This window comes from Geotrypetes seraphini, chromosome 9 (assembly GCF_902459505.1).
Source record: "Geotrypetes seraphini chromosome 9, aGeoSer1.1, whole genome shotgun sequence".
NCBI lineage: Eukaryota > Metazoa > Chordata > Amphibia > Gymnophiona > Dermophiidae > Geotrypetes > Geotrypetes seraphini.
In genome coordinates this window covers 28,983,750-29,011,650 of record NC_047092.1, presented here as the reverse complement: position 1 = coordinate 29,011,650, position 27,901 = coordinate 28,983,750, and the positions used below count along the sequence as shown (strand labels likewise).

The following is a 27,901-nucleotide window of genomic DNA, read 5'->3' as shown; positions in this document are numbered from 1 at the left end:
TTATTAGTCATATGCATAGAATTTCTCCTTATTTTCGGTTCAGTGTTTACTGTTCACTGTTTTTAGAATAGTGTAATTTTAATTTTGCTAACAATGTAGGCCCCTCTTGATCTTGAGGCCCTAGGCTGAAGCCTAGTTAGCCTATAGGAAAATCCGGCCCTGCGTGTGCATGACCGGTATATTACATGGCACACACATTCAATTCTGTGAGGGACTGCAGGAAAGACAGTGGAAAAAGTGTATACGTAGTGAAAGAGAGTACTTTGAAGGGAACCCAATGAATTTATGCACTGATAATTGTTTATTGCCATAAAAAAGGGGCATCCAAGCTTTTTCAATAGTGGGCCACATGATCAGAAAGCCATGTCTGTAGGGGCCTCATGCATATTTTATCCTGTTTGGTATGATATATGCTTATTGAAATCAGTGAATCTCTTCTGATACTGTGACTTTATAGTCTGCAACGCTTCAAATGTTTGCATACTGGCGAATTAGGTAAAAAAGGGGGTGTTTGTTTTGGGCTAAATATTTAAAGTGGGTCACTTCCCAAGCACAGGTGGGCTGTATGTTGCACACTCTGTGCTTCAGAACATTTCTTCTTGCTTTCTCTGTAGCTACTTCTCTGATCAAAACACACATACTTTTTAAACCCTGACAATTCTGCATGTTGTCTCCCCTGACCTAACTTTGCCCCGGAAACACCTGTGCTACATTGTAAGAAAAAAAAAAAAAATGAACAATTTTTACGTTTGGTTGAGCAACAGCAGAGTTAATTTCTATCTGACTTCTTTTTTTGAGGAGTGTAATAATTGTCACCAGACCATAATGGAGTCTTAGGTTTATTTCTATTGTTGATTAAGTATATTATTAAGAGCTCCTATTATTTCCTTAATATACGTATTATTTCTTGAGTAAAATGTGGGCTAGAGGGATAATATTTGATTATTGGGTTTAGCGTTGATTCCTAATTTATGTATCCAATTCCTGTTTGCTATTCTATAAGGATTGTAATTTTGTTTGTTTACTTATTGTCCGCTCTTATCCATGTTAACATACAAAATAAAACATAACATTTATCATACAAAACACACCAAGACCAACACTATAACAACTACATAAATACATATAAAAATCAGATTGCATAAAACATACTAACCAATCCTATCCTACATCAAAATGTAAAAACTATTAATTAAAAAAAAGAAAGAAAAAAAACCTATATGTGATGTTCTGCAACACAGCATGAACAATTTTCAAATAGCCCATGTAGGCCCTCTTTTATGAAGCTGTGTTAGGTTTTTTAATCATCGGCCACAGCGGTATTAGCTCTGACACTCATAGGAATTCTATGAGCGTCGGAGCTAATACCATCGCAGCTGGCGATAAAAAAAAAAAAGTCTAATGCGGCTTCGTAAAAGGGGGGGGTTAGAGCAGGTGTAAATTTTTGCAAGAGAATGTGTTTGCTGCCGGGTTCTTTGGGCCCAATATTGAAACCATGTTGGCGGTGATCTCGGATATTCAGTGCCAGAGTCACTGGTATTGACTATCTGGGTCGAAGTTCTGCAGCTCACACTTAGCCGCCAAAGACGATTTTCATCGGCTGGCCGGTTAAGGCTAATGGTCAAAGATAGAACTGCTTTTTAGGCAGTGACTGGCTATTTCACACAACTTAGCCGTTCACCAAGTTAGCTGATGAGACAGATATTCAATGAGAGAGAGCCAACTATCTCCCGCTGAACATCAGCGGATTACTGGCCAAATGGGACTTAGCCAGCTGGGCACCATTTCCAGCTGACTAAGTCCTGCTAAATATTAGGGGAATTGTATGTATCTGTTTTATAAAAGCACATAGATACCTAGATGTTACTTTTATGAACTAGGTTATATAATAGGCATCTTTTGGGGCGTTTCACTTTGGTGTCCTGTTATGAAACTAGCCCTTAAAAGTGGGGTTGCACATTTATTGCATTAATAATGTAATTAGTGCATTAAAGTGTTAATGCACGATAACAGCTTCATCTTATCTGTTCCCCATCTCCCAATGATCCAGTGTGGCCCCGTCTTTTCCACCTACCGCCATCATCCAGCGTCTTCTTTCTTGTTCACTCATGGCTGGCCTGCTGCTTCTCCTGGTCTGCGCATTGGCCATTCAGCAACAAATAACAGAAGACTGGCATGTTTGGGGACATTGCCTTTTATTCTCTGCCACTATCTCTGCCAATCCCATAAACAGGAAGTGATATCAGAGCCCGATGTCACGTTCTGTTTCTGAGAGCAGCAGAGCCAGAAGCAGCAGCACTACATGGCAATGTCCTCATGTCAACCTGCCACAGTGCAGACCAGAAGCAGCAGCAGCCTGGCCATGTGAGCGAACACGAAAAGGAGACAGACACAGCTAGATGATACTGGTAGAGGAGAGATGGATCCATGTTAGATGGTTTGGAGTGGGGGAAAGACAGAGAGGTGGGGTGATATAGAGTGATGGTAGTGTGTAGTGGGGGAGAGATGGGGCAATACTGGGGAAAATGAGAAGAAGTGATGCTGGATAGTAAAGGGAGAAAAGAGAGATGTTGGATGTGATTAATCACACGCTTAAAAATTTTAATCAATGGACAAACCTACTTAAAAAATTTCAAGACCTACAAATATTCTAGGTGAAACCAACAGCGTGAAAAGGTCATTTTCAGATATACCTATATGTAAATAATACTTTTTAATGTGTATCTTTTATAGATGTGTTTCATATTTTTTGGTGGGGTGGGGTTCATCCATATTTTTTTCTATAGCATCAGGTAAAACAATTTGGGAGCAGAAGACAAATGATGGCGAGACCCCCTTAACTCTGGCAGCAAAAGCTGGCCGTACAGATAATGTGACAGTGCTGCTGGACAAAGGAGTTTGGCCCGACACAAAGAACAGTAAAGGAGAATCTCCTCTTCTCATCGGTAACAGCCACATTGCTTTCTTCTGTTCTGTGTGCTTGACCTTAGAGTTCTCTGTCTTGGTAGGAGAGGCATCGGAAACAATAGCAAGTGTGTATTGTCTGTGCAGTACTTATAGAAGTGGGGTAGTGACAAACATACATTAAGGGAATAATGCATGATTTTTGCTCCCCTTCCCCCAAAAAAAGACACATTAAATGGAAAAAGTGCATCTTATTTTAATTTAAGAGCATGTTTATTTACTGTAACATGAGCTAGTCTCTTATAATAAAACGCTAAGCGTGCATGTGCACTCGCACCGCTGTGTTGCCTGATCTGTAGTTCCGTGACTGGCAGAGTGCACATGCGCGCTTACCACACACAGCCAGACAAAGTTCCAGATGCGCTCCAAGTCGGCGAGTCAAGTGTCTGATGATGCGCTCCAGGTCGGCGAGTCGAGTGTCTAGGATCCATTCCTGGTAGCGGGGGGTTGGCGCCAGGGACAGGGAGGGAGGCGGCAGTGGGCCCGCCATGTCGATGAGGAAGAGGAGACGCGGGGTGCGAGCACAGCCGAAAGGAGCCGTTGGGGCTTGTGCGAGCCGACCTCTGGGCACGCGGGCGGGAGTCGTAACCGCCGAAGTGGGCTTTTAAGGAGGTGGCCTTTAAAGATGGACTGGGACAGTTGCAGCCAGGCGCCCTGGCTATAATTAAGCCACTTTCTCTCATTTCATTCCAGTACAATTCATTTCATAGCAGTCAGCTATTCAAAACAATTGGGAGGCTAAATTAACCCACCCCAGATACACTGAAGAAGTTTACTTAACACACCTACAGCAGGACTTGAGCCAGCAATTTCTGGTTTGCTGTTTCGGTTAGAGGAAATGATTTGATCAGTAGCTCTTGCAGTTTTAGCACAAGTCCCACTTTTAACACTAAAATAACCTTTTATATATATATCTACTAGCACCCGTTAATGTAACGGGCTGAAACACTAGTTTATTAATCATTTTATTTATTTATATCATTTAATTATATGTTTCCTTGAAAACATTCAAAGTACTGTATTGAATAATGCATACAAAGTACCTCATTATTATGCAAAACGAAGAACACAGTTTGTGTTTACTTGTGGGAAAATAAAGAAACTTTGAGCAGGAATTATTTTTCACTCCTGCAACCAATAAAGATCTCCCCAAGACCTACACACTGCCCCTTCCCTCCAAACCAAAGAGAGCCCCCAACTACAGAACACGCTTTTCCATCTCCTCCTCCCTAAAAAGACCAAATAGCTGCTTGATCCCTAGCTGTAGTTGATGCAAGTCTGCAGCTAGGAGTCAGCAGGTGCAATATTGAACCTGGCAGCCTAGAAGGCAGTGGCGTAGAGAGGGTGAGAGGTGCCCGAGGCGGTGATGCCCCCCCCACCTCCAGCCACATATGTGTGCCCCCTCCCTTCCCCCATACCTCATTAACGTTTATGGTGCAAGCAGCAACCCCAACCTGCATTTCATTACTCTTAAAGGCCACACTTCAGGAAGTACAGTTCTAGGCTATGTATGAGAAGTTCTCAGCTCAACTAAGTAGCTTCCTAAATTCTGAACATTATTTTGCCTCTGTAGCTGAAAAGAGTGTTATGTTATTTCTTTAAGTGCCAATTTGCAGAAATGAAATTCTATGTTCATTGAACCATATCCATTCCATTCTCTTCTTGGTTGGGCTGAGAACTTTTCAGCACCCCCTCGTATGAATCAACCGCTGCCAGTGTACCTGAACAAATTGCTTTTTTACTTTTTCTTCTGATAATAATTTCAGTAATAATAATAGTAATCTTTCTTTTTTTACTTTGGACGTTGTCATATAATACTAGAGCCAAAATATGTGGTCTATCCAATAGGTCCGAAAACTGCTGCTTGTTCCAAAGTATTTCCATTACAACATGAATGGTGCTGCCCAGAATACTAATTACTAGCACTTGAAGTCTTCAGGAAACCTGAAAACCATATCTTCCGATCTGCTTCTCTTTCAGATGTTGAATCATTTCAATAGCCCTCTAGCCTTATGAAGAAATCTGTCTTCATAGTTCTTTAAAACATGTAGCCATTTTATTTTGATAACATATTCTTTGTATTTCCAAGCTGTAAATAGAGGAATATATGAAATGGCATCCACTCTGATTAAACACAACAGCAGTATCCACCAGCCATGTGCAAAACGATGGTCTGCTATGCACGAGGCAGCTAAACTGGGCCGGAAAGATATCATGACTCTTCTTCTGAAGAATGGAGGGAATGCCAACCTGAAAGATGGCTATGGGGTGACCCCGCTCGGCACTGCCGCTGAATATGGCCATTGTGATGTTCTTGAACACCTGATTCATAAAGGTAAGCACAGGAAACAGGGACACCCCCCCCCCCCCCTTATTCTTGAAATTTCATGTCCTCTTTGGAATTTTGGAATTAATATTTTCCCTTCCAGAAGTTGCAGAAAATCAAAATCTGTACTGGGATCGGTACTGCTTAAGATATTTATAATTGATCTGAAAATTGGAATAACAAGTGAGGTGTGATTAAATTTGCAGATGACACAAAACCATTCAAAGCTGTCCAAACACATGAGGACTGTGAAAAATTTTAGGAAGACCTTAGGAAATTGGATGGATGAGATTTAATGTGGAAGAATGCAAAATAATTTGCATTGGGAAGAATATTCCACATCGTATTTACCTTATGCTAGAGTCCACCTTAGGAGTCAGCACCCAAGAAATAGATCTGGATGTTATTATAGATACTGAAATCTTCTGCAAACATGATGCTAGAAATTATTAGGAAAGAGATGATAAATAAGACCAAGAATATTATAATGCTTCTATATCACTCCATGGTGCATCTCCACCTTAAGTATATCACACAGTTTTGTCTTCGTATCTCAAAAAGGATATAGTGGAATTAGAAGAGCGACCAAAATGATAAAGGGGATGGAAATTATTTCGTATGAGGAAAGATTAAAGAGGATGGGGCTCTTCAGCTTGGAAAAGAGATGTCTAAAGGGGATATGACTGCGGTCTACAAAATCCTGAGTGGTGTAGAACGAGTAAGAGTGAATCCATTTTTCACCTTTTCCAAAAGTACAAAACCCATGGGACCCTCAATGAAATTACATGGGAATACTTTTAAAACAAATAGGAGGAAATATTTATTTTTTTTTTTGCTCAAAGAATAGTTAAGCTCTGGAACTCATTGATAGAGGAGATGGTTACAGCAATTAGTGTATCTAGGTTTAAGAAAGGTTTGGACAAGTTCTTAGAGGAAAAGTCCATAGTATGCTATTGAGATATATATGGGGGAAGCCATTGCTTGCCCTGGATTAGTAGCATGAAATATTGCTACTATTTGGGTTTCTGCCAGGTACTGTGACCTGGATTGGCCATGGTTGGAAACAGGGTATTGGGCTAGATCAGGGATCTCAAAGTCCCTCCTCGAGGGCCGCAATCCAGTCGGGTTTTCAGGATTTCCCCAATGAATATGCATTGAAAGCAGTGCATGCACATAGATCTCATGCATATTCATTGGGGAAATCCTGAAAACCCGACTGGATTGCGGCCCTTGAGGAGGGACTTTGAGACCCCTGGGCTAGATGGACTATTGGTCTGACCCAGTATGGATGTTGTTATGTAAATCCTTGGTGAGCAAACTGGTTTTCAGGTTTTGTTCACTTTCTTCTTTATTTTAATCATTTTTATTGGAAACCTGAGAACTACATACTTTAAACACAATACAACACTCAACAGGTCAGTGATTGTACGATAACAGGTGGCATAGTCTTAGGGTATAACATGAGTGATTTGAATAACTAGATGATGCACACAGGCTTGTTATGTACCTAAACATAGTAAAGAGCCCTAATAAATATGTGACAAAGTCGTATTTTTTTAAAACGTTGTATCCTCTCCTTTATTTCCCATGATTCTCCCTCCCCCTGCATTTCCACCCCTGCCATAAGTTACTACAGTGAACTTTCTCAACATCATAATTTTCTTTGTAGGTACACTTCATTCTACTTACAAAACATCTACAGGAAATCGAGGCTGGAATCGCAAACATGTTATACAATATTGCTGCATTCATATCCCTGGTACTCGGCCTGTAGACCTGTTCTCCCAGTGTGCCATCTCATGCATTTGTATACTCTTTAAATTTCATTTCATTTCATTAAAAGCATTGGTATTCTACCTTTTCATTCTAAGAGAGCATACAAAGCAGTTCACAGTAGCATAAAATTCTCTAAAAACTTGTGTTAAGATTTTACATATTGATGCTAGTCTCATCTTACACAGTTGACAGCTGAGTTCAGTGATTAGAAAAACTGCTTTTGGATTTAAATGAACTACTGTTGAATAAGCAGCAGGGCAGAGAAGCAGCCAAAACTGAACACAACTGAAGAACACGCCTACACTTCCTGATAGAACACACCAATTCCTCCTGCCAAAGATGAGAAGGGCAAAACCCAAGCCAGATGATCCCCACTCCCATGAACACTCTCCCGCTGTGCAACCTGTACCCCCAAAAAAGCCAACTCCACTGCCCCCCCCCTTGGATATCCCCTGTCTAATCTACGCTCAAGTTACTCAGACCCATATCCAAACCCCTCCAAATTTGTACACAAATGACGCAGACACAATAATTGACCCATTAGCAAACCAAACCTCAATCCACAAGGATGGAAACCCCTAAAGTGCAACAGACTTCCATACTCCACTGGCCCATGATACAGAGCAGCTCTCAATACCCTCAGCACAGTGCAAAATAAAATGGTCTTAACCTCAGTTCTGGAGAAGCTGTACTCCAGTCATCTGACAGATTAACTGCTCCCAGCTTGGAATGGAATTGCTTTGAGCTATTATTATTATTTAAGTTCAGTGATTATTTGAGTTCAGTGATTAGAAAAACTGCTTTTGGATTTAAATGAGCTACTGTTGAATGACATCATTTGTGCCTTATCTGCCTTTGATGTGGCAACAAGAATCTTGTCTGCTGATCAGACTCCTACCATCTGCAACACCCTTCCATCATCTGCCCTGCTGCTTAACCCTTTCAGGACCATAAGGATCGTAGGCCAATTTTTGTGGTTTTGATGACATTTTTATGGTAAAAAGGGCTTGCAGATGCCAAAAAATTGATTTTTTTTGTGAAATATCATTATTTTTAAAAAAAAAATCAAACTTCTGGCTTATGGACAGTGTGGCAAGTGAATCTTCTCGTCAATCTGGCAACGACGCTAATGAATGAATGTCGGAACCAGTTTGTTTACATAAAGGCAGTATCATATGGAATCCGTACATATCAAATTTAGAACTGTAGACTATCCCAATCAAAATTTATAGGATTTTAAAGTTATGGGACAAATATGTCCCTTGGTCCTGAAAGGGTTAAGCATTTTACTGTTACTGTGACACATTCATCCATCATTGCTGGCATCAACGAACATTTCCAATACTTATAATAAACACTTATTTTCCTGTTCATCCACTACACAATTTAGGTTCTCTTCTACTCGTACACCCATGTTTGAAAGACAATCCAATTACCTTCCCAGATGATGTAAAAAAACATAGGCAACTGAATCTTTGGAAAGGTTGTACCAAAACCAGATCGGAATGGAAGGCTCTATTTGTGATTTATAAACAGTTGCACAGAATATTGTCCCTATTTATGCTTTAATAAAAAGATTTAAATATAAAATCATAAATGTTAGAAGCTTGTGCAAATGAAAGCAGAATCCGCGGGGTTGCGGCGGGGATGGGGACAGAGCCTGCAGGGACAGGGCAGGCAGAGGGACAAACTTTGTCCCCATATCATTCTCTGCTTAAAACTCTGACTGTGAACTAATGTTCCACCAGGTGTCCTAGTGACGTTTTTCTCCTTCAAATATAAATAAAGAACTTGGAAATAAAACAGATAAGGGTCAACATTGTATATCTGGATTTTCAGAAGGCGTTCGACAATGTCTCGCATGAACGAGTACTTCGAAAAATTGCGAGCTATGGAATCGAAGGTGAAATACTCAAGTGGATTAAAAACTAGTTCGCAGATAGGAAACAGAGAGTGGGGGTAAACAGACAATAGTGGGGGTAAACAGACTGGAAAAGCATCACGAGTGGAGTGCCGCAGGGTTCGGTGCTTGGACCCGTGCTCTTCAACATATAAATGACCTGGAAATTGGTACAACGAGCGAGGTGATTAAATTTGCAGACGATACAAAGTTATTCAGAGTAGTGAAGACATAGAAGGATTGCAAAGATCTGCAACGTGACATAAACACGCTCGAGAAATGGGCCATGACATGGCAAATGAGGTTTAATGTGGATAAGTGTAAGGTGATGCATGCCGGTAACAAAAATCTTATACATGAATACAGGATGTCCAGTGCAGTACTCGGAGTGCCCCCCCCCCCCCCCCCCAGGAAAGAGACTTTGGAGTATTGGTTGACAACTCAATGAAGCCGTCCACACAATGCGCGGCGGTGGCAAAAAGGGCAAACAGAATGCTAGGAATGATTAAGAAGGGGATCACAAACAGATCAGAGAAGGTTATCATGCCGCTGTACTGGGCCATGGTACACCCCCACCTGGAATATTGTGTCCAGCACTGGTCACTATACATGAAGAAGGACACAGTACTATTCAAAAGGGTCCAGAGAAGAGCGACTAAAATGGTTAAGGGGCTGGAGGAGTTGCCGTAGGGTGAGAGATTAGAAAAACTGGGCCTCTTCTCCCTTGAAAAGAGGAGACTGAGAGGGGACATGATCGAAACATTCAAGATAATGAAGGAAATAGACTTAGTAGATAAAACACAGGTTGTTCACCCTCTCCAAGGTAGAGAGAACGAGAGGGCACTCTCTAAAGTTAAAAGGGGATAGATTCCGTACAAATGTAAGGAAGTTCTTCTTCACCCAGAGAGTGGTAGAAAACTGGAACGCTCTTCCGGAGACTGTTATAGGGGAAAACACCCTCCAGGGATTCAAAACAAAGTTAGACAAGTTCCTGCTGAACCAGAACGTACGCAGTTCTTATGTTTATGTTCTTAAAATAAACTATTAAAACAGGGGGGAAATAAAACTGATCCTTCTGTTGAAAAAAATTCTCACTCTCTCAATGCCAATCCAGGTGGGAGATCTAATTGCTGCTAAATTTCAGCTCACATTCTTCATCAAGTATTAAATACTGAACCGAACAACTGAGTATTTGCTTGGTTTGTAACTGTAGTTACAAAAATAAAATCCATTGAATTTCTTTAAAATTTAATAGACTTACGTTATCCCCTTTCTATCCATTCTCATTCTTTTTATAGAACTCTTTACTTGGTATGCATAGAAAAATTCTGAGCTAGTACCAAAATTATGCACATTTAAGAAAAATCCCTTATCGGCCCTTCATAAGCTGTGTTAGGTGTTTTTGTGAGGAACACAGAGGATCAGCGCATCAAACAGTGTAACTGCTATGTGAGCTCATGCGGCCCTGAAGAAGTAGCAATGAAGCTACAAAACGTTAGTTGGCTGGCTGCACAGTTTTCTCCGAAACAAGTTCTATATGTTTGCACAATTGGACTGTCATTTATTCCTCACATTTTTTTCTTAGCAATAAATCGGATACAATAGTTTGCAACAAAAGTTTTTTATGCCTCTGATGTGTGGTTGGTAGAGTGGTTTTCCCTCTCCTATTTAAACTGAGGCTTTTTCTTTCGTTTGCATTTACATTGTATTACACTGTTCAGTTTACTCAGTGGGGAGTTTTTTCTGTTGATAATACATGTGAAGTCACTCCCATTCCTCCTTTTCATAGTTTGTTATATATAGGTCCTCATGTATGCCTAACACAGCTTGAAATAGCGTACCAACTGTCCTATGGTATGTGCCATTTCAGGGCATGCTAAAAAATTTTGTTTTGTTTGGGAGGGGGCTTGTTGGGGCATTTTTGAGCTAATCAGTTAACACAACTATGTTAACCACATGATAACTGGTTAGCACAAGATTACTATGTTAGCCCTAACCACCTCATACCATCGCCTTCTGCGATAAGGAGATCTTCCAGTTCTGACTCGTGCAAATTACACCACCTCAGGAGGTCTCTCCTTTTGAAGGCTCTTTGCATCTTCTTCCACCAGGTGGCGATGTTCATGCTCAGGCAAACGATGGTGCTTCTGTACTGTTTGATGCAGCCCGGGGTGGCGATCCAGACTGTGTGGCTCTTCTATTGGAGTATGGAGGAAGTGGAAATGTACCAGACAGTACAGGACAGCTTCCTATACACCAGGCCGCCTATGAAGGACATTATCTGTAAGTATAAATCTGAGGTCCTTCGATTTTTATTTTTATTTTTTTTCCCCCAGGGAAAATACTGTGGTTTGATATTGAAAAGTTTTATATAGCTGTGGGCCGCATCTGTGTTGACCTCGTGTATTTTTTCTTTTTTTTTTTAAATTCAGGCCATATACTGTATAAAGAGGTTGCATCAGTGGTGTAGCGAGGGTGAGTGGTGCCTCTCCCCTGCCCCCCTTGCTGCGCATGTGTGCGTGTACCCCCTTCCCTGTACCTTTTAACTTCAACACGAGCAACTACTAATTTACTGCCCGCTTCAGCGCTCCCTGACGTCACTTCATAGACACGGGTCCCGGAAATGACGTCAGAGTGCCGAAGCTGCCACAGGCAGCAAGTTGGTGGCTGCTCGCGCCAAAGTTAAAAAGGTACAGGGGAAGGTACACGTGGCAGGGGGAGGAGTGGGAAGGGGGGGCGGAAAGGAGGAGGGGTGCCGGTGCCCCGAGCAAGATAGCACCTGGGGCGGACCACCCCCTTGCTCCCCCTTATTACGCCACTGGTAGGAATTCCAGTTTTTCACAAGGAAAGCCTATTGTATAATGGCATCTAGGTACCCAGATTCCATGATAGCATAAAACCCACATCCACGTAAGTGGGAGACACACACATGTCTCACCCATGCTCTGCCAATGGGAATGTCCCCTTATGCCACTTGCACACATGGAAATTATGTGCCACTAGCTTTTCATTTTACATGACAGCAAATCAGTAATAGACGATGTTCCTTCGACTATATGTGTGGCACAATTTTTCCTGGGCAAGGAAAACACAGCCATGAGTCTTTCAGGCATCATCTTTGTCACCATGGCAGGCCTACATTCTTCAGCTCATTCACCCAGGCCAATAATGGTGAGTCCTTGTCGGCTTTTCCTCCACACCCCAATCAGTAGCATCAAGAAGGATATAGGGGCACTAGAAAAGGTTCAAAGAAGAGCGACCAAGGTGATAAAGGGGATAGAACTCCTCTCGTATGAGGAAAGGCTAAAAAGGTTTAGGGCTCTTCAGCTTGGAAAAGAAATGGCTGAGGGGAGATATGATTGAAGTCTACAAAATCCTGAGTGGAGTAAAGCGGGTACAAGTGGATAGATTTTTCACTCCGTCAAAAATGACAAAGACTCGGGGGACACTCAATAAAGTTACAGGGAAATACTTTTAAAACCAATAGGAGGAAATTTTTTTTTCACTCAGAAAATAGTTAAGCTCTGGAACGTGTTGCCAGAGGTTGTGGTAAGAGCGGATAGCGTAGCTGGTTTTAAGAAAGGTTTGGACAAGTTTTTGGAGGAAAAGTCCATAGTCTGCTATTGAGAAAGACATGGGGGAAGTCACTGCTTGTCCTGGATCGGTAGATGGAATATTGCTACTCCTTGGGTTTTGGCCAGGTAATAGTGACCTGGATTGGCCACCGTGAGAACGGGCTACTGGGCTTAATGGACTCAGTAAGGCTATTCTTATCTGTCTGTAACTTTGAAATATATATAAGTATTGCAAAACTCAGTGGTTTGTATTTAATGGATCGGGGTACTTATTATATGAGAAGTGGGTTGTGTGATAAAGGTTGCAATGTGTGTATTATGGTATTTTCCTTTTTTTTTTTTTTTTTTGCTGTTTTTGAGAAACAACTTAATAATGACCTCATGTTATCCAGATATCTTTAAGCATATTTTTAGCCATACTGTCCTTTGAGGCAGGACTACTGAGTATATAATCCTGAACTTAAAAGGAGAGATTATAAATTTAAGATAGCTTTTTATGTGATCCTGCTCAAACAGATATACAGTAGACTCTCAGTTAACCGGCACCCATGGGGATAGATAGATGCCGGATAAATGTAGTTTCTGGTTGCTTGAGAGTTACTGTTAAAAATAGGCCTAACTAATACTGTACCCCATACTATGCCACATCATAAACTGTTTCTTACAAACTACCCGGACATGTAGGCAAAGCTTGGCCATCCTTAGGTGTGTCGTGCCAAGTATACACTTAAATTTCTGCCACAAATTGATTTTATTTTCATTTTTTATTTAAAGTATTACAGTATTTCTTTTCTTTTTTTATTTTATGCTGGTTGCTTGAGAGTTCTGGTTGCTTTAGTTCTGGTTAAGTCTACCGTACTCAGCTACCTTGAGTTTAACATGAAATGACTGATCTCTTCCTCCTTTCAATGTGTTGCCATAAAATGTACATTGTCCAGCATATAATATATAGATATATGAATTTGTGTGTGTACTGTTAGCTCTAAAATTAACTGCATAAATCCTATCATCACTCATACTTCAAAATTCCAGTGCTTTTCCACAAAACCCATTACTCAGGACTCCCCCCAACCTTCTTATCCTGATGACTGGTACCTTACTCCACCTATAGATTATTGAGCTCCACTCTACAGAATTGTTTGCTTCTAACCATCAGATTTGTCTAGACACCATTCTCAATTCTATTTTTGTATGACTGGACCTCTGCTTTGGTACTCCCTGTCATCTTACTTGTGTCTGGAACCCTTCCTCTCAATGTTTAAGGTCTCAAAACATTTCATTTTTACCGATGCCTTTGGAGGCTGAATTTTCTAAAGAGCAAGGGTACTGGTGTGGAGCTGAAAAACACAGAGGGGCATTTTCAAAAGGATATCCTGCTCATATCATAATAATAATAATAATAATTTATTTATATACCGCAAAAATGTGAAGTTCTATGCAGTTTACCTCATGTATTTCTTCTTTTTTTTTAAATTCAGGCCATATACTGTATAAAGGGGCTGCATCAGTGGTGTAGCGAGGGTGAGTGGCGCCCCTCCCCTGCCCTCTTCCCCGTCCACCTCACATTCATTTTTTAATAGAATGATAATATATGAGATCATCCCAAGTGAACCGCCATTTTATAAAATGAAATTCCCAAATTATGCACACTAAAAACCCAGGGACAAGGACTTTTAACAAAAATGGCCACACAGACATCCTTGCAGAGCAGAAGGGGGCAGCCTTGTGGTCAGTGCAGTGGACAGTAAACTAGAGCACCCAGGTTTATATTCCGCTGCAGCTCTTATTTTAAATTCTGAGCGCTCTAGGAACAGGGAAATACCTACTGTACCTGACTGCATACCATCTCATTGGCCTTCACGCTTGCAGATGTCAAATATTTAGGTACAATAGGTATATGTCGGTTTCTGGGGGGCTCCCAATTTAGAGGGGGAAAAAGAGCTGTAGTGGAATTTGAACCTGGGTCCTCTGGTTTACAGTCCACTACAGTGCCCACTAAGCTGCTCCTTAGATGTGTTTTTTGCTTTGTTCAGAATTCCCAAAATTGCTGATGTTGTCATAGATCCTTTCAGGAGTGAGGGGGCAGGGCAGCAACCACTGGGGGATTCATGAGGGATTATTCCTTAATCCTCCAGTGGTCAGCTGCTCATAGTACCTTTTTGTACCCTGAATGTGACTGAAACAGATCTAAATAAAAACATCCTTCTTTTTAGACTTGGATGTTTCTTCTTATTGAGTTATCACTATTGCATGTCCTAATTTTGGACCCGCTCTAATCCTGACCTCAACACACCCCTATTGTTATTTGGATTCACTGCAGTGTAGGGCGTCCAAATTCTGCCATTCCAAAATTGCAATTTGGACGTTTTTGGCAGATGGAATTTTTTTTGCCATTTTGAGATGTCCATGTGCTTTGAAAATGAGCCCCACAGTATCATCTTCTTTTTTTGTATTCTTGTCTTAAATCATTTGTAAATTCCATTTCTTTATATGTGCCTGTTACTACTGTTTTGTAAACTGTAATGAAGTGATTGGGCGGTATATCAAGTAAAACTGAATTTGAATTTAAAAATTGACCTCTTTATTTAGGGCACTGAAGTACTTAATTCCTGCCACATCCAAAAATGCCATAAAGAGAAGTGGACTAAGCCCAATTCACTCAGCAGCAGATGGGGCACATGTGCAGTGTTTGGAGCTACTCATTGAGAGTGGATTTGATGTCAATGACCTCTTGGCGGAACATATTTCACAAAGCTATGACGATGAAAGGAAAAGTGCTCTGTTCTTTGCTGTTTCTCACAATGACATTTTATGCACGGAGATGCTACTTAGAGCTGGTGCAGACCCAAACAGAGACCCTCTGAATTGTCTTCTTGTGGCTGTAAGAGCTGGCCACCATGAAATTGTCAGGTTGCTTCTGTCTCATGGAGCAAACGTCAACTGCTTCTTCAAGCTCGTCAATGACACCCATTTTCCCAGTGCCATTCAATATGCGTTGAATGATGAAATTATGCTCAGAATGTTATTGAATTATGGTTACCAAGCCGAGATGTGCTTTGACTGCCTACACGGTGATATCTTTGGAAATTCTTTTTTGTGGTCCACTCTGGAAGAGAATATTCTCCCAGGATGGACATCTTGTGTGATTAAAGATGTCCCAGTAAGTATAAAGCTCTTCATCCTCACTATTCTGCACAAATGTATGAACCATTTCAGTGTTTAAATATTTGGAGGTATAGCCTATGGCTTTTTAATAAAAAGATATGCAGGTTGAGATGAAGACATTTGTTTATTCTTGTATCTAATTTTTTTTGTACACATCTGAATTTTGGGAGTGACTGTACTGTTAACTCAGTACTGCAGGTTAGTTACTCCTCTGGCACGAATGTAATGATACTTGTGATCAACCTCGTAAACAGCTTTTTTTTTTTACCATGCTAAGAGCATTGGACCACAAAGCCATAGCCTGATGCACCCAAGCACTTCTTAAAGGAATTGCCCCTTACCTTTCACCTTTCCCCTCCCCCCATACCCTGGAGGCCCCCAGTGACAGTAATTCTCACCCCGAAGTTCCTCCCCATAAAGTACACCCAAAACACGCCCCATACGCTCCCCTAGGCCTGTATTTCTTTAAACCTTGGTGTGTGGTGAGTTTGGTTCAGGAGCAATCCTCATGTAACAGCTTGACTACCACTAGGGGTCTTTGGCATCAAAATCAAAACTATACTATTAGATATATTTATCTTTCCTTGACTGGAATGGTGTGGTTACTGTGTTTGTCCACTTTTCAAGGTAATATATAGAAATAAAACAAAAAATGAATGTAATCACAATGGATGACTAGTCCCTATGTCTTCCCCAACACACATTCTTCTCTCTAAATAAATGAACTGACTTCACCTGTATTCCCCAGTTATTATAACATTCCCTATAATCAGTTCCTTCCTCCTGGCTGTCTTTAGATGCCAGCAGCTTCCTATTTCATCTAGACTATAACTTGTCTTTTTCTTACTTAAAACAACATTCTCTTTACAGCACCCTCAATGCCATCGGCTGGCTACTTTCTCCCATTTCTGGACTTTTTCCCCATCACAAGTGCAAATGTTCTAACAATGATCTTTGTTTTCCCTTACAGTTCTGCGACTTTATTACTGTGTCTTGGCTGCAACATTTGGTTGGACAAGTGATTCGTGTTTTGGTAGATTATATGGATTTTGTTCCAATCTGCATAAAATTGAAATCCATACTGGAAACACAAAAAGAGTGGCCAGAAATACATCAGATATTAGGTAAAACAATTTTATAGTATTTTCTATTTTTTTTTTTTTTTTTTAAACCAACTTTCTAGCATTTTCTGTTTCTTTATGGCAGTGTCACGCAAACGTTTTGTGTGTGTTTTTTTTTTGCTCTGGCACACTAACAGAGTAAATGTTTTTCTGTGGCACACCCACAACCCAGCCCCACCCCACTCCATATGAACCTTATCTCATTTTCTCTGAGCTTGGGGCTGTGTCTGGAGGGCCTCTGAGTTTGCGCGGACATCAATACGAGATCGCACGCATGCGCACAGAGTCATCACACTGATGTCCATGCATGCTCGGAGGCCCTCCAAACATGGCCCAGAGCCCAGCGAAAACAAGAGGTTCGTGTGAGGGAGGAGAGGTTTCAAGGTTTATTAAAAATTTATTATACCGCTTAATCTGAAATTCAAAACGGTGTACAATAAAATTCATTGTCAGCATACAGTGACGTAAAACAATAAAAGTCATTGTCAGCATACAGTGACGTAAAACAATAAAAGTCATTGTCAGCATACAGTGACGTAAAACAATAAAAGTCATTGTCAGCATACAGTGACGTAAAACAATAAAAGTCATTGTCAGCATACAGTGACGTAAAACAATAAAAGTCATTGTCAGCATACAGTGACGTAAAACAATAAGTCATTGTCAGCATACAGTGACGTAAAACAATAAACGTCATTGTCAGCATACAGTGACGTAAAACAATAAACGTCATTGTCAGCATACAGTGACGTAAAACAATAAACGTCATTGTCAGCATACAGTGACGTAAAACAATAAAAGTCATTGTCAGCATACAGTGACGTAAAACAATAAAAGTCATTGTCAGCATACAGTGACGTAAAACAATAAAAGTTATTGTCAGCATACAGTGACGTAAAAACAATTGATTAAAAACAGAACATATCATTACAGGGGATATGTCAGTAAAAATATATGTCAGTAAAAACAAATGTACATACACCAGCCAAACAAAAGTAACAAGAGGAAGAAGGGGAGAACTACAATTGGTAAAGGGAAGAACAATAAGGAAAGGGTAGACCTGAAAAATAATGAAGAAATCGTCGACGCTGGAAGTGACACTCGATATAGTCATGTGTCCTTCAATCCCTGGCGGCACATTTGGAATCTCGCTGCAGCACACAGTTTGCAATTTACTGCTATATGGACATATATATTTGAGGAATCAGGGGTTCTCAACTCAGTCCTTGGCACACACCAAGCCAGTCATGATTTCCAGCATATCCATAATGTATATGCATAAGATAGATTTGCATGCAAATCTATTTCATGCATATTCATTGTGAGTATCCTGAAAACCTAAATGGTTGATGTGTCCCAAGGACTGGGTTGAGATTCTCAGATATAGAATTTCTGCTTTGTGCTGTGCTTTTTTTAAAGCAGTAGTGCCACACAATTACTCAGCTTTAATCAAACTGGAGTAAGACATACTTTGATCTTGTACTCTGAGTAGCCCAGCCAATATATTTGCACCCATGTTTCTCTGATTTTGTAGAAAAATACTTTAAGTGAACCATAAAAGAGGCTCCAATGGTGCAAATTTTCATGTTGTGTAGCTTTGCTTCATTTTGCTTTCTGGAATGAGAATTTCTAATGATCAAAGAGCAAGGTTGAGAAGAAAGATTTAAAGGGATTGTGCAGGCATCAAGCAGAGACAGAGAAAGAAGATGAGCAGACCCAGAGCTGAGTGAAACTGCTCAAGAAAAGGAAAAACAAAACCATGAAGTTTTACATGAACAGTAAGAAAAGATATCAAAGGGGGGAAATGTCAGAAAATATCTTCTGAGAGTGAGTGGGTGGAGTGGAGCTGGAGGGAAGGTTGATGTGTCAGACCCATACCTGAGTGCTGAAGGGAGGGGATAGAGGTGTTGGACCCATGGGAAGGGGGCTAGAGAGAAGGAAGAGAGATGCAGGACTTGCAGGAAGGAAGAGAGAGAAGCAATGTGGTAAATGTTATTTACTTGACTATTATATGGTTATTGCCACTTCAGATTCTACTAACATTGCTCTCCCCCAATTCCCCCCCACCCCAAGAAATAACATCTATGGAAAGCTATTTGTAAAAAAAAACCTGTAACTCTCTGGGATCCAGAAACAGCTCACCTCTGAATTTTGGTATAAAAGAAGATATTGATTCGATGAGCCCAGTAATGTTATTTCTGTTTTCCAATATTTTCAGTGAATCCTCGCTCCTTAAAGCATTTGTGCCGACTAAAGATACGTCAGCTCATGGGGCTCCGAAGACTGCAGAGATGTGAATTCATGGACAAGCTTTCTCTTCCAGCTCTGCTCAAGGCTTATATCTTGTTTAAAGACTATGATCTTTACGGTAAAGGACTGAACCTAGATCAATACTGAAAAGCAATCTCTTAGAAAGCATTTGGATTTTAGATTTAATTACTCACCTAAGGCAAAATACAATTGTTAATCTCATCATTGAAGAACAGTAGATAGTAGCATTTCAAACCTGTGCTCATTCAACCCCTCTTTTGAGTGTATTCAAATACTGCAAACTTGAAAAAGGTTAATAGAATTTATACACTAAATGAGAATCTTAAATATTGGAAAAAATGTTTTTTGTTTAATTTGAGGCACTAAAGATGCCCCTTTGAGTCTCTTTTCCTTCAGCGATTTTTGGTGTTTGTCGCAAGCTTTCTTGTTCAGATACAGTCCTTATTTCGACCTCCTCCACTGAGAAGCTATTCCATACATCCACCACCCTTTCCAAGAGGTACTATCACCTTTTTCCTGCTAGGTATTCAGGGGCGTAGCCATGAGAGGGCCTTGGACTCAGGCCCCCTCCAAAGCTCTGGCACCTCCTTTTACCTTGCTGGCAGGGATGTCAAGCCCTGCCACAAGCAACAACTTTGTGTTAATCACGACCGCGTCAGCTCTCTCGCCGACATTACTTCCGGGTGCCGCAAATAGAAAGTAGCGTCAGAGGGAAAGCTGCCAGGGTCACGAGGGGCACGTTGAAGTTGTTACTCGCGGCGGTGAACAACTAGAGGTTCGGGGGAAGGGAAGAGGGCGAACACGTAGCAGGAGGTATCAGGGAAGGAGCGGGGGTGGGGGAAGGGCACCTCTCCCCCTCGCTACACCACTGGGGGTTACATTGTGTACCGTAGTAGAATCTTTTTTCTTTCCGAGTTCAGCGATAGAAAAAGACATTTACAAAACTGAGATCGTTATGTAGTGGCTCGGTGTTGTGCTGTGTGGTAGAAATTGATGCTGTAAATCAGGGCAGGGGCAGAACAGGGCAGGGCCATGTGTCCGGGTTTCTACAGCAGAAAATCTGGTAACTCTACTTGGAAGAGGCAGCAGCATTATAAAATAGCATATAGGCTGATCTGTGCCGAAGATCAAATTAGTGCCAATGTTAATTGATTAACAGCTTGCTAATTAGTTTGCACCAATTAAACTAATTAGTTTGCACGTGGATCTTGGATCCACACCCAAATTTGAATAACCTAGATAGAATCCAGGGGTTACTGACTTCCCTGTGCCCAGTAGTGACATTATAATGAAGTCCAAAGAGAGGAGGATCCCTATTTGAGGTCCAACCACAGTTTGGGAACCACTCCTCCTGCATATTCTGAATATCTTTTTTAAGAGTGGGGGAAGTATTTTTTTTTTAATGTTTATGCCAAATATCTCCTGAATATCTGTTTTTACTACCATTGTTCTTAGGGCATTACTCTGTATTTGCTCTCCAAAGGCCAAGAAATGTGGATGTATCAGGCTCTGTATACTCTGATTCTCTTATCAATTCAAAAATAAACATGTAGACAGTAGGATTATTTGGAGATTGCACAACTTAGTGCAATGAAAACATTTCGCAGACTACATCAAGATTAATTTGTTTTCCCCGAGTGGCACATTATTTTTACCAGACAGTTCTGATCTTAAAGTGATTCAGTGTTGAAACTGTAAGGCAAATATTTTGATTTGTAAGAGCTATACATTCAGTAAAGTTCAAAGAAAGCACCATATGATTCAAGCACAGTAGGCTGTGTTAAAAATATTCTGCCATGATTTTATTAACATTTTATTTTGAGAGCTGCTGAATTGAGGGGAGGAAGAAATAGAGGAGATACCTAAAGAGTGAGTAGAGGAAGGGACCCTTTTACTAAGTCCTAATGTTGCCTTGTCTTGTGGTAATTGTCCTTTTCCCACATGCTGACAGTGCAATATTTATTTTTTCTATTTATTTTTGGGAATGGCATGGGTTGGTTATGGGTGTGGAAGTGCTATTCAAATGGCGCACTGACATTGTGTGCTAACCGAATAACACTGACAACACAGGCGTACTTTGTGCCTCTTAAATAGGTCATTTAAAAAAAATAATAATTTACAGCGCATGGCCAGAAATTCAACAAATAGAAAAATGCCTCCTTTATGGCCATACTAGAAATGGAATTAGCACTTGGGAAAGTCCCGTGTTAGGGCGTGACAAACCCATTTACTAGTATAGCACCCCTATTTGCATTACTGCTTTTTTTTTTTCATTTACCTTTTCATTTATAGGTGACTTATAGTTACTTCGTCCTGTTCTCCTGTCCCTTGTTATCTTGTCATTGTATTTCTGTATACTACAGTTAAGAGTGTAAGCCCGTTTTGGGGACAGTGAGGCAAGTACCCGTTTTATTTTAGCATCTGTAAACCACCTCGAACCAAAAGGCTTTCGTGGTATACAAATAAATGTTATTGCGCTGTATTTATGCAGTGAGACCTATGTACTTATAACGCATTACAAGGGTGGTGAGAAGAAAAGGAGCTACATGGAAGGAATAGGAAAAGAGAATACACAAAAAGAGAGCAATGAGGAAGAGGGAAGGAGGCAGGACTAAGAAACATCTCTCTCTCTCTCGGAGAGAACGAGAGCCAGAAGGCCTTGAGCATGCGCAGATGCTCAAGGCCCAGCCTAAGCAAGAGGCAGGAGATTTCTTTCAGTCGCACAACCGGCAGATGGGGGTAAGGAGCATGTTTGGGCGGAAGGGCGGGCGGATGCGGGGGGGACGGGGTGATGGAGCAGCGCCGGTAGCGTCGGGGGGGGGGGGGGGGAGGAGGTAGAACGAATCAAAGCAAGTTTCCATTCATTCCTATGGGGAAACTCGCTTTGATATACGAGTAACTTGATTTACAAGCATGCTTCTGGAAAGAATTATACTCATAAACCAAGGTTCCACTGTATATAAGAAACATCCCTTCGGACACACAGCCATGGGGTCCTATTTATATGAAGGACAAGACTTATGCAAACAAATGTAGGGTATTGCAGAAATCCCATCCAATCAGTCATTGGAGAAAACAACTGACACATGCGCAGATTAGTCATAGAAAGAGGCATGAATGTGTGCATGCGTATGAGCGTCGATCATAGGTGTGCCTTATAGGAGTGCATCATAAAGGGATGGCAGAAAGTGAAAACAATTTTTTTTCCACTGCTTCAGTGGGAGAAGTGTTCCCCTCATACAATCGGTAGCTTGCTTCAGCGGGACAAGTGCTCCCCTCATGCAGTCACTAGCCTGCTTTGACGGGACAAGTATTGCCCTCATGCAATTGTCAGCCCCTCTCCAAATATGATGAACTTCCACCTCGCAAGCAACGGGCAACCTAAGCTTTGATGCATGTGCCTCAGATGCACCTTCAACACCTGCGTCCGAGCTACGTTTTTAACACTACTGGCACCCCTGAACCAGCCAGTAATTGTGGAGTATTAGACATTGGCGCTTCATTCTGTGCATCAACAGGCGATGTCAGAGCATTACTGGGAGTGCTAGTTTTAATATTAATCTAACTTTACTACATTTACAAAACATCATTGGAGGCTGCTAGGAAGCATGGAAAAGACTGATGATCCAAAAGACAAACAGGAGAAATTGCCTTCATAACAGTGAGGGGCATGAAAACAACGACGAAGGATACCAGATGGTACTCAATCCTTTTTATTGTTAAACAGACTCCACACGATCATGTTTCGGCCCAAGAGGGCCTGCCTCAGGAGTCTTGGTGTTGAGTGATAAAACCAAAGATGTGTCAATCCAAATGTCCAATTGCAATAAAAACACTGAATAAAACCCAAAATAATGGCTGGCAATGATTACAACGGTGTTCGCTGCAATCATTGCCAGCCATTATTTTGGTTTCAGTGTTTTTATTGCACTAATTGGACATTTGGATTGACACATCTTTGATTTTATCATTCAACGCCAAGACTCCTGAGGCAGGCCCTCTTGGGCCAAAACATGATTGTATCGAGTCTGATAATAAAAAGGACTGAGCACCATCTGGTCTCCGTTGTTGTTTTCAAAGACCATGATGAGCCATTATGTGCATCGGCAGGTAAAATAATTTGACACTAAACCAGTAAGATCTGGTTTAGCGTCGATCATGTGGAAACTCAATGTTCTCAAACCTTGGAGATAAATTTATTTGAAATTTTCTTGATAAATGCAAGCACAGTAATAAAAACTTAGAAAAACTCAATCCATATGTATCTTTAAGAAGGACCCAACACGGGTCAGCATTTTTCTTCTGCACTCGGATTTTGTATACTTTTTCCACATCTGTAAAAGACTGGTTTTTTACATATCGGATCCCTGAAGAAGGCATGTTTAGCCAAAACACGACCCATGTTGGGTCCTTCTTAAAGATACATGTGGATTGAGTTTTTAACAGTTTTTATTGTTGTGCTTGCTTTTATCAAGAAAATTTCAAATAAAATTATCTCCAAGGTTCGAGAACATTGAGTTTCCACAGTCTCGTTTGTTTGGATTTGTTCTTTATTTCCTGTGGAAACTTGGGTCTTCCTGGATTTGCTGTTCCTTAGCGTCGATCATTAAAGGCACGATGAGTTTAGAGCATTGGGGCCTGAGACAGAAGAAAAAAGGGTGAGTTAGCAGGGTCTTTATTGCTGTTAGGGCTGAAGATGAAACAACATAGGTTGATTCTAAGCTAAGCTAGCCATCATAGGTTGATTCTAAGCTAAGCTAGCCAGGGAGTTCCTAAGACTTGCAAGAGCTATTTTGGATTAATTCACTGTGCAAATTCATATACAAAGAAAACAAATATCTACAGCCAAATAAAATGGCAGCATAATAACACATCTGAAACTGAAAGCTACATCAGCATGAGATATTAGTGAAGCATCTATTTTGCTTAAAGCATATTGATTTAGCGCAAATGAAAACCTATGAAATGTTGATACTTGACTATGACACTTTAGGTAGTAGATTTTGTGTTTTTCTAAGATACTAATCCCAAGAGACATCTGATTTAAAGCCGGCAAAGCCTCTCTAGCATAGATATTTGTCACACGACTGGGCAGGCTGTATTTGCTGTGTCCTAAATAACAAGCCTGCAAGTGAACATTATCCAGATTGCAATGTCCTTGAAAGTTATGAGTCATCATCTACTTTTAATATCCATATCAGCCGTGCCAACCAGATACGTAAATCATGTTTCTCCGAAGACGGGGGAAGGGATAAGTTTGCAGCTGCTTTCCAGTGTACCAGATGATCGCATTGTTCTGATGGTCTACCTTGGTGATATCGTAAACATGGACAGTCACATGACAAACCAGAATATTTTCCTCCTTTTCGCACTAAGAGCGAATACAATATGGGAATGGCTGTATCCTATGTATTGAACTAGAGAACAGAACCATGCTGCTTGCTCTGACTTTCCGAAGTTGCTCTTCTGCAGCCTACTGCCAAATCATATTCCTACTACCTCACTTGACCACAAAGTTGAGAATTTTGATACAACCTTTGTGCACCAGACGTCACATTCAGATGAGGAAGAATTTTGTTATTCTTAAAATGTTATCTATTAGTGAGTGATTGAAGTAAGAGTCAGAAACCTTTAAGACTTGGTAATTGCATAGTAAAAAAAAAAAAAAAAAAAAAGGACTCATATCATTCCTTCCTAGTCCCCTACCCTATCTACCTTATCATTCCCTTTGTCCTGTGTGTCTGTCATAATTAGACTGCAAGCTCTTTTGAGCAGGGACTGTCTCTTCTGTGTTTAATTATAGTGCTGCGTGTGTCTGGTAGTGTTATAAATGATAAATAGTAGTAATAGAACTGAAGTGCTGAGAGAGGGAAAATTTAATTGATTAGGAGAATATAATTACAATTCATTGTGTACAGAGCAATTCCTTTTTTAAAAAATTCTTTATTAATTTTTTATATCAAATACAAAGTGCAAACACATGAACAATCAAGTAATATAACATACTGCACTCTGTTCCAACAAATAATATAAAAATGTTTTATCCCCCTTCCCACCCTAACCCAATCCCCGTCCCTCCTGGATATGTATGACAATCAATCATGAATCAAAGGGAAATAATAATAGTAATAATAATGATAATAGATCATATTCGTAACTTACAATATTTTGTTAACGGGCCCCAAATTTTCTTGAATTTGCTATTGTGTCCTAACTGTAAAGAAGTGGAGGGCATAATCAAATAAAGCGTCTAGGTCCCCTTTTGGCCTAAGTCCCTAAACGTTCAACCCAGAAGCAGGGAAAGTGTCCATAACCAAAACAAACGTCCATGTTTTGATTATAGCCTAACTGCCTAAACGCCCAATCTCCACTACGTCTAAAAGTACCCCCACAGCACGTCTACACTTTTTAGCCATAATGAAACAAAAACACGCCTAGGCCACAAACGTCCAACAGAAGGGCTTTTAGGCAAAGGAGGAGCCAGTCCTTCGCCTAAAAGCTGGATTCTGTAACCGGTGTCTGTCAAAAACAACACCGGTTACAGAATCCCTCCCCCCCACAATGATCCAGGCAGGAGGGTGCCCAAGCCCTCCTGCCATGTCAAACCGCGACCCCCCCCCCCTCCCGACAACATCAGGGCAAGAGGGAGCTCAAGCCCTCTTGCCCCCCGACTCTCCGCCACGATCGGGGCAAGAGGGAGCTCAAGCCCTCTTGCCCCCCCCGACTCCCCGACATGATCGGGGCAAGAGGGAGGCCAAGCCCTCTTGCCCTCCCGACTCCCCGACAATATCGGGCCAGGAGGGAGTCCAAGTCCTCCTGGCCCTGGCGACCCCCCCCCCCCCTCCCCTGCTAGTTGTTCGGGCCAGGAGGGAGCCCAAACCCTCCTGGCCCAGCCGATCCTGCCCCCCCCCCGACAACATCGGGCCAGGAGGGAGCCCAAACCCTCCTGGCCACGGCGACCCCCTACCCCCACCCCACACTACATTACGGGCAGGAGGGATCTCAGGCCCCCCTCCCCCCAATGACCGCCCCCCAAGAACCTCCGACCGCCCCCCCCCCCAGCCGACCCGCGACCCCCCTGGCCGACCCTCACGACACCCCCACCGCCCTTCCCCGTACCTTTGTTTAGTTGGCCGGACAGACAGGAGCCAAACCCGCCTGTCCGGCAGGCAGCCAACGACGGAATGAGGCCGGATTGGCCCATCCGTCCCAAAGCCCCGCCTACTGGTGGGGCCTAAGGCGCCTGGGCCAATCAGAATAGGCCCGGGAGCCTTAGGCCCCTCCTGGGGGCGGGGCCTTGGGCACATGGTCGATTTGGGCCCATGGGCCATCAGCTCAGCGGCCCCTTTTTCGGCACTTAGACCTGGTTTTATTTTGTCTAAGTGAAAAAGATCTAAGTGCCAACTAAACTGTATTGGTTATACCTGTTGTACGGCTAGGTGTAGGTCGGCCCACATCCCGCCCACCCTTTCCCCTCCTCTAAACACACCTCTTTTCTCTCTGTGCGTTTAGAGACAGGGGAAAGGCCTAAGCTGTTTTTAGATACGACTAAAAACCAGCTTTGATTATGGGTACTTGGACGATCAGGCTTTTTGATCGTCCAAGTAGCCATTTAGGACACTTTTTAGACGTTTTTTTTTTATTATTACCCCCTTAATGTTTTCAAACTTATAAATCTGGTGTAGGGATTCCCACCAGAAACTATAATTTAAGTTATCCCAACTTTTCCAATTTTTCATTAGCAGTTGCATGGCTACTCATAGAAACATAGAAGGTGACGGCAGAAAAGGGCCATAGCCCACCAAGTCTGCCCACTCCAATGACCCTTGATTTTAACCCCCTAGAGATCCCACATGTGTATCCCATTCCTCTTAAAATCCGGCACGTTGCTGGCCTCAACCACCTGACGCGGAAGATCATTCCAACGATCAACCACCCATTCGGTGAAGAAATACTTCCTGGTGTCGCCATGAAATTTCCCACCCCTGATTTTCAGCGGATGCCCTCTTGTGGCCGAGGGACTTTTAAGAAAGAAAATATCATCCTCCACCTCAATACGGCCCATGATATATTTAAACGTCTCTATCATGTCTCCTCTCTCTCTACGTTCCTCAAGTGAGTATAGCTGCAATTTATTCAACCTTTCCTCATACAGGAGATCTTTGAATCCCGAGACCATCCTGGTGGTCATTCGTTGAACCGACTCAACTCTCAGCACATCTTTTTGGTAATGTGGCTCCAGAATTGTACACAATATTCCAGATGAGGCCTCACCATGGATCTGAGCAATTTGTTCTGATTTGCATTAATTGTTTTTTTGGGTAATAAAATATTTCCAAACAATACTATATCATATGATAATGCTAATGGAATGTCCAATATTGTGATAATTTGACCCCAAATGGATTTCCAGAATTTGAGTATCAAGGGAAAATGATAGAGCAAATGATCCAATGTCTCTACATCAAGATGACAGTGCCAGCATCTATTAGATTTAGAACTGTCTAACCTTTGTAACCTAACAGGGGTCCAAAAAGATCTATGCAATAAGAAAATCCAAGTCTGTCTCATAGATGTTGAAGCTGTACATCTCATTCTCCAAATCCAAATTCATGGCCATTGAGATGCAGAAATCTGCTGCTTTGTCTCAGTGCTCCAAATGTCTTTAAGACTAGTTTTTGGCTCTTTATTCACAAATTCAAATACTAATTTATACCACTGGGCAGCCTGCTGTCCTAGGAAATCTATCTGGAAGCATAGGACCAGCAAACTATACCCAACTTTTAAGTTCCGCCATTCAGGG

General features: G+C 41.5%; 1 protein-coding gene across 6 annotated transcripts in view; it reads left to right on the top strand.

Moving 5' to 3' along the window:
• Nucleotides 1–21,580, top strand: part of ASB15 (ankyrin repeat and SOCS box containing 15) — a 41,923-nt gene extending 20,343 nt beyond the window's left edge. For all 6 annotated transcript variants that reach the window (XM_033958057.1, XM_033958060.1, XM_033958055.1 and 3 more), the window contains 6 exons: nucleotides 2,787–2,945; nucleotides 5,054–5,299; nucleotides 11,078–11,249; nucleotides 15,131–15,701; nucleotides 16,677–16,830; nucleotides 19,046–21,580. In XM_033958057.1, the coding sequence (XP_033813948.1) occupies nucleotides 2,787–2,945; nucleotides 5,054–5,299; nucleotides 11,078–11,249; nucleotides 15,131–15,701; nucleotides 16,677–16,830; nucleotides 19,046–19,224 (1,481 nt within the window). In that variant the 3' untranslated portion in view covers nucleotides 19,225–21,580. The remainder of the gene's footprint in view (nucleotides 1–2,786; nucleotides 2,946–5,053; nucleotides 5,300–11,077; nucleotides 11,250–15,130; nucleotides 15,702–16,676; nucleotides 16,831–19,045) is intronic.
• The last annotated feature ends 6,321 nt before the right edge of the window (nucleotides 21,581–27,901 follow it).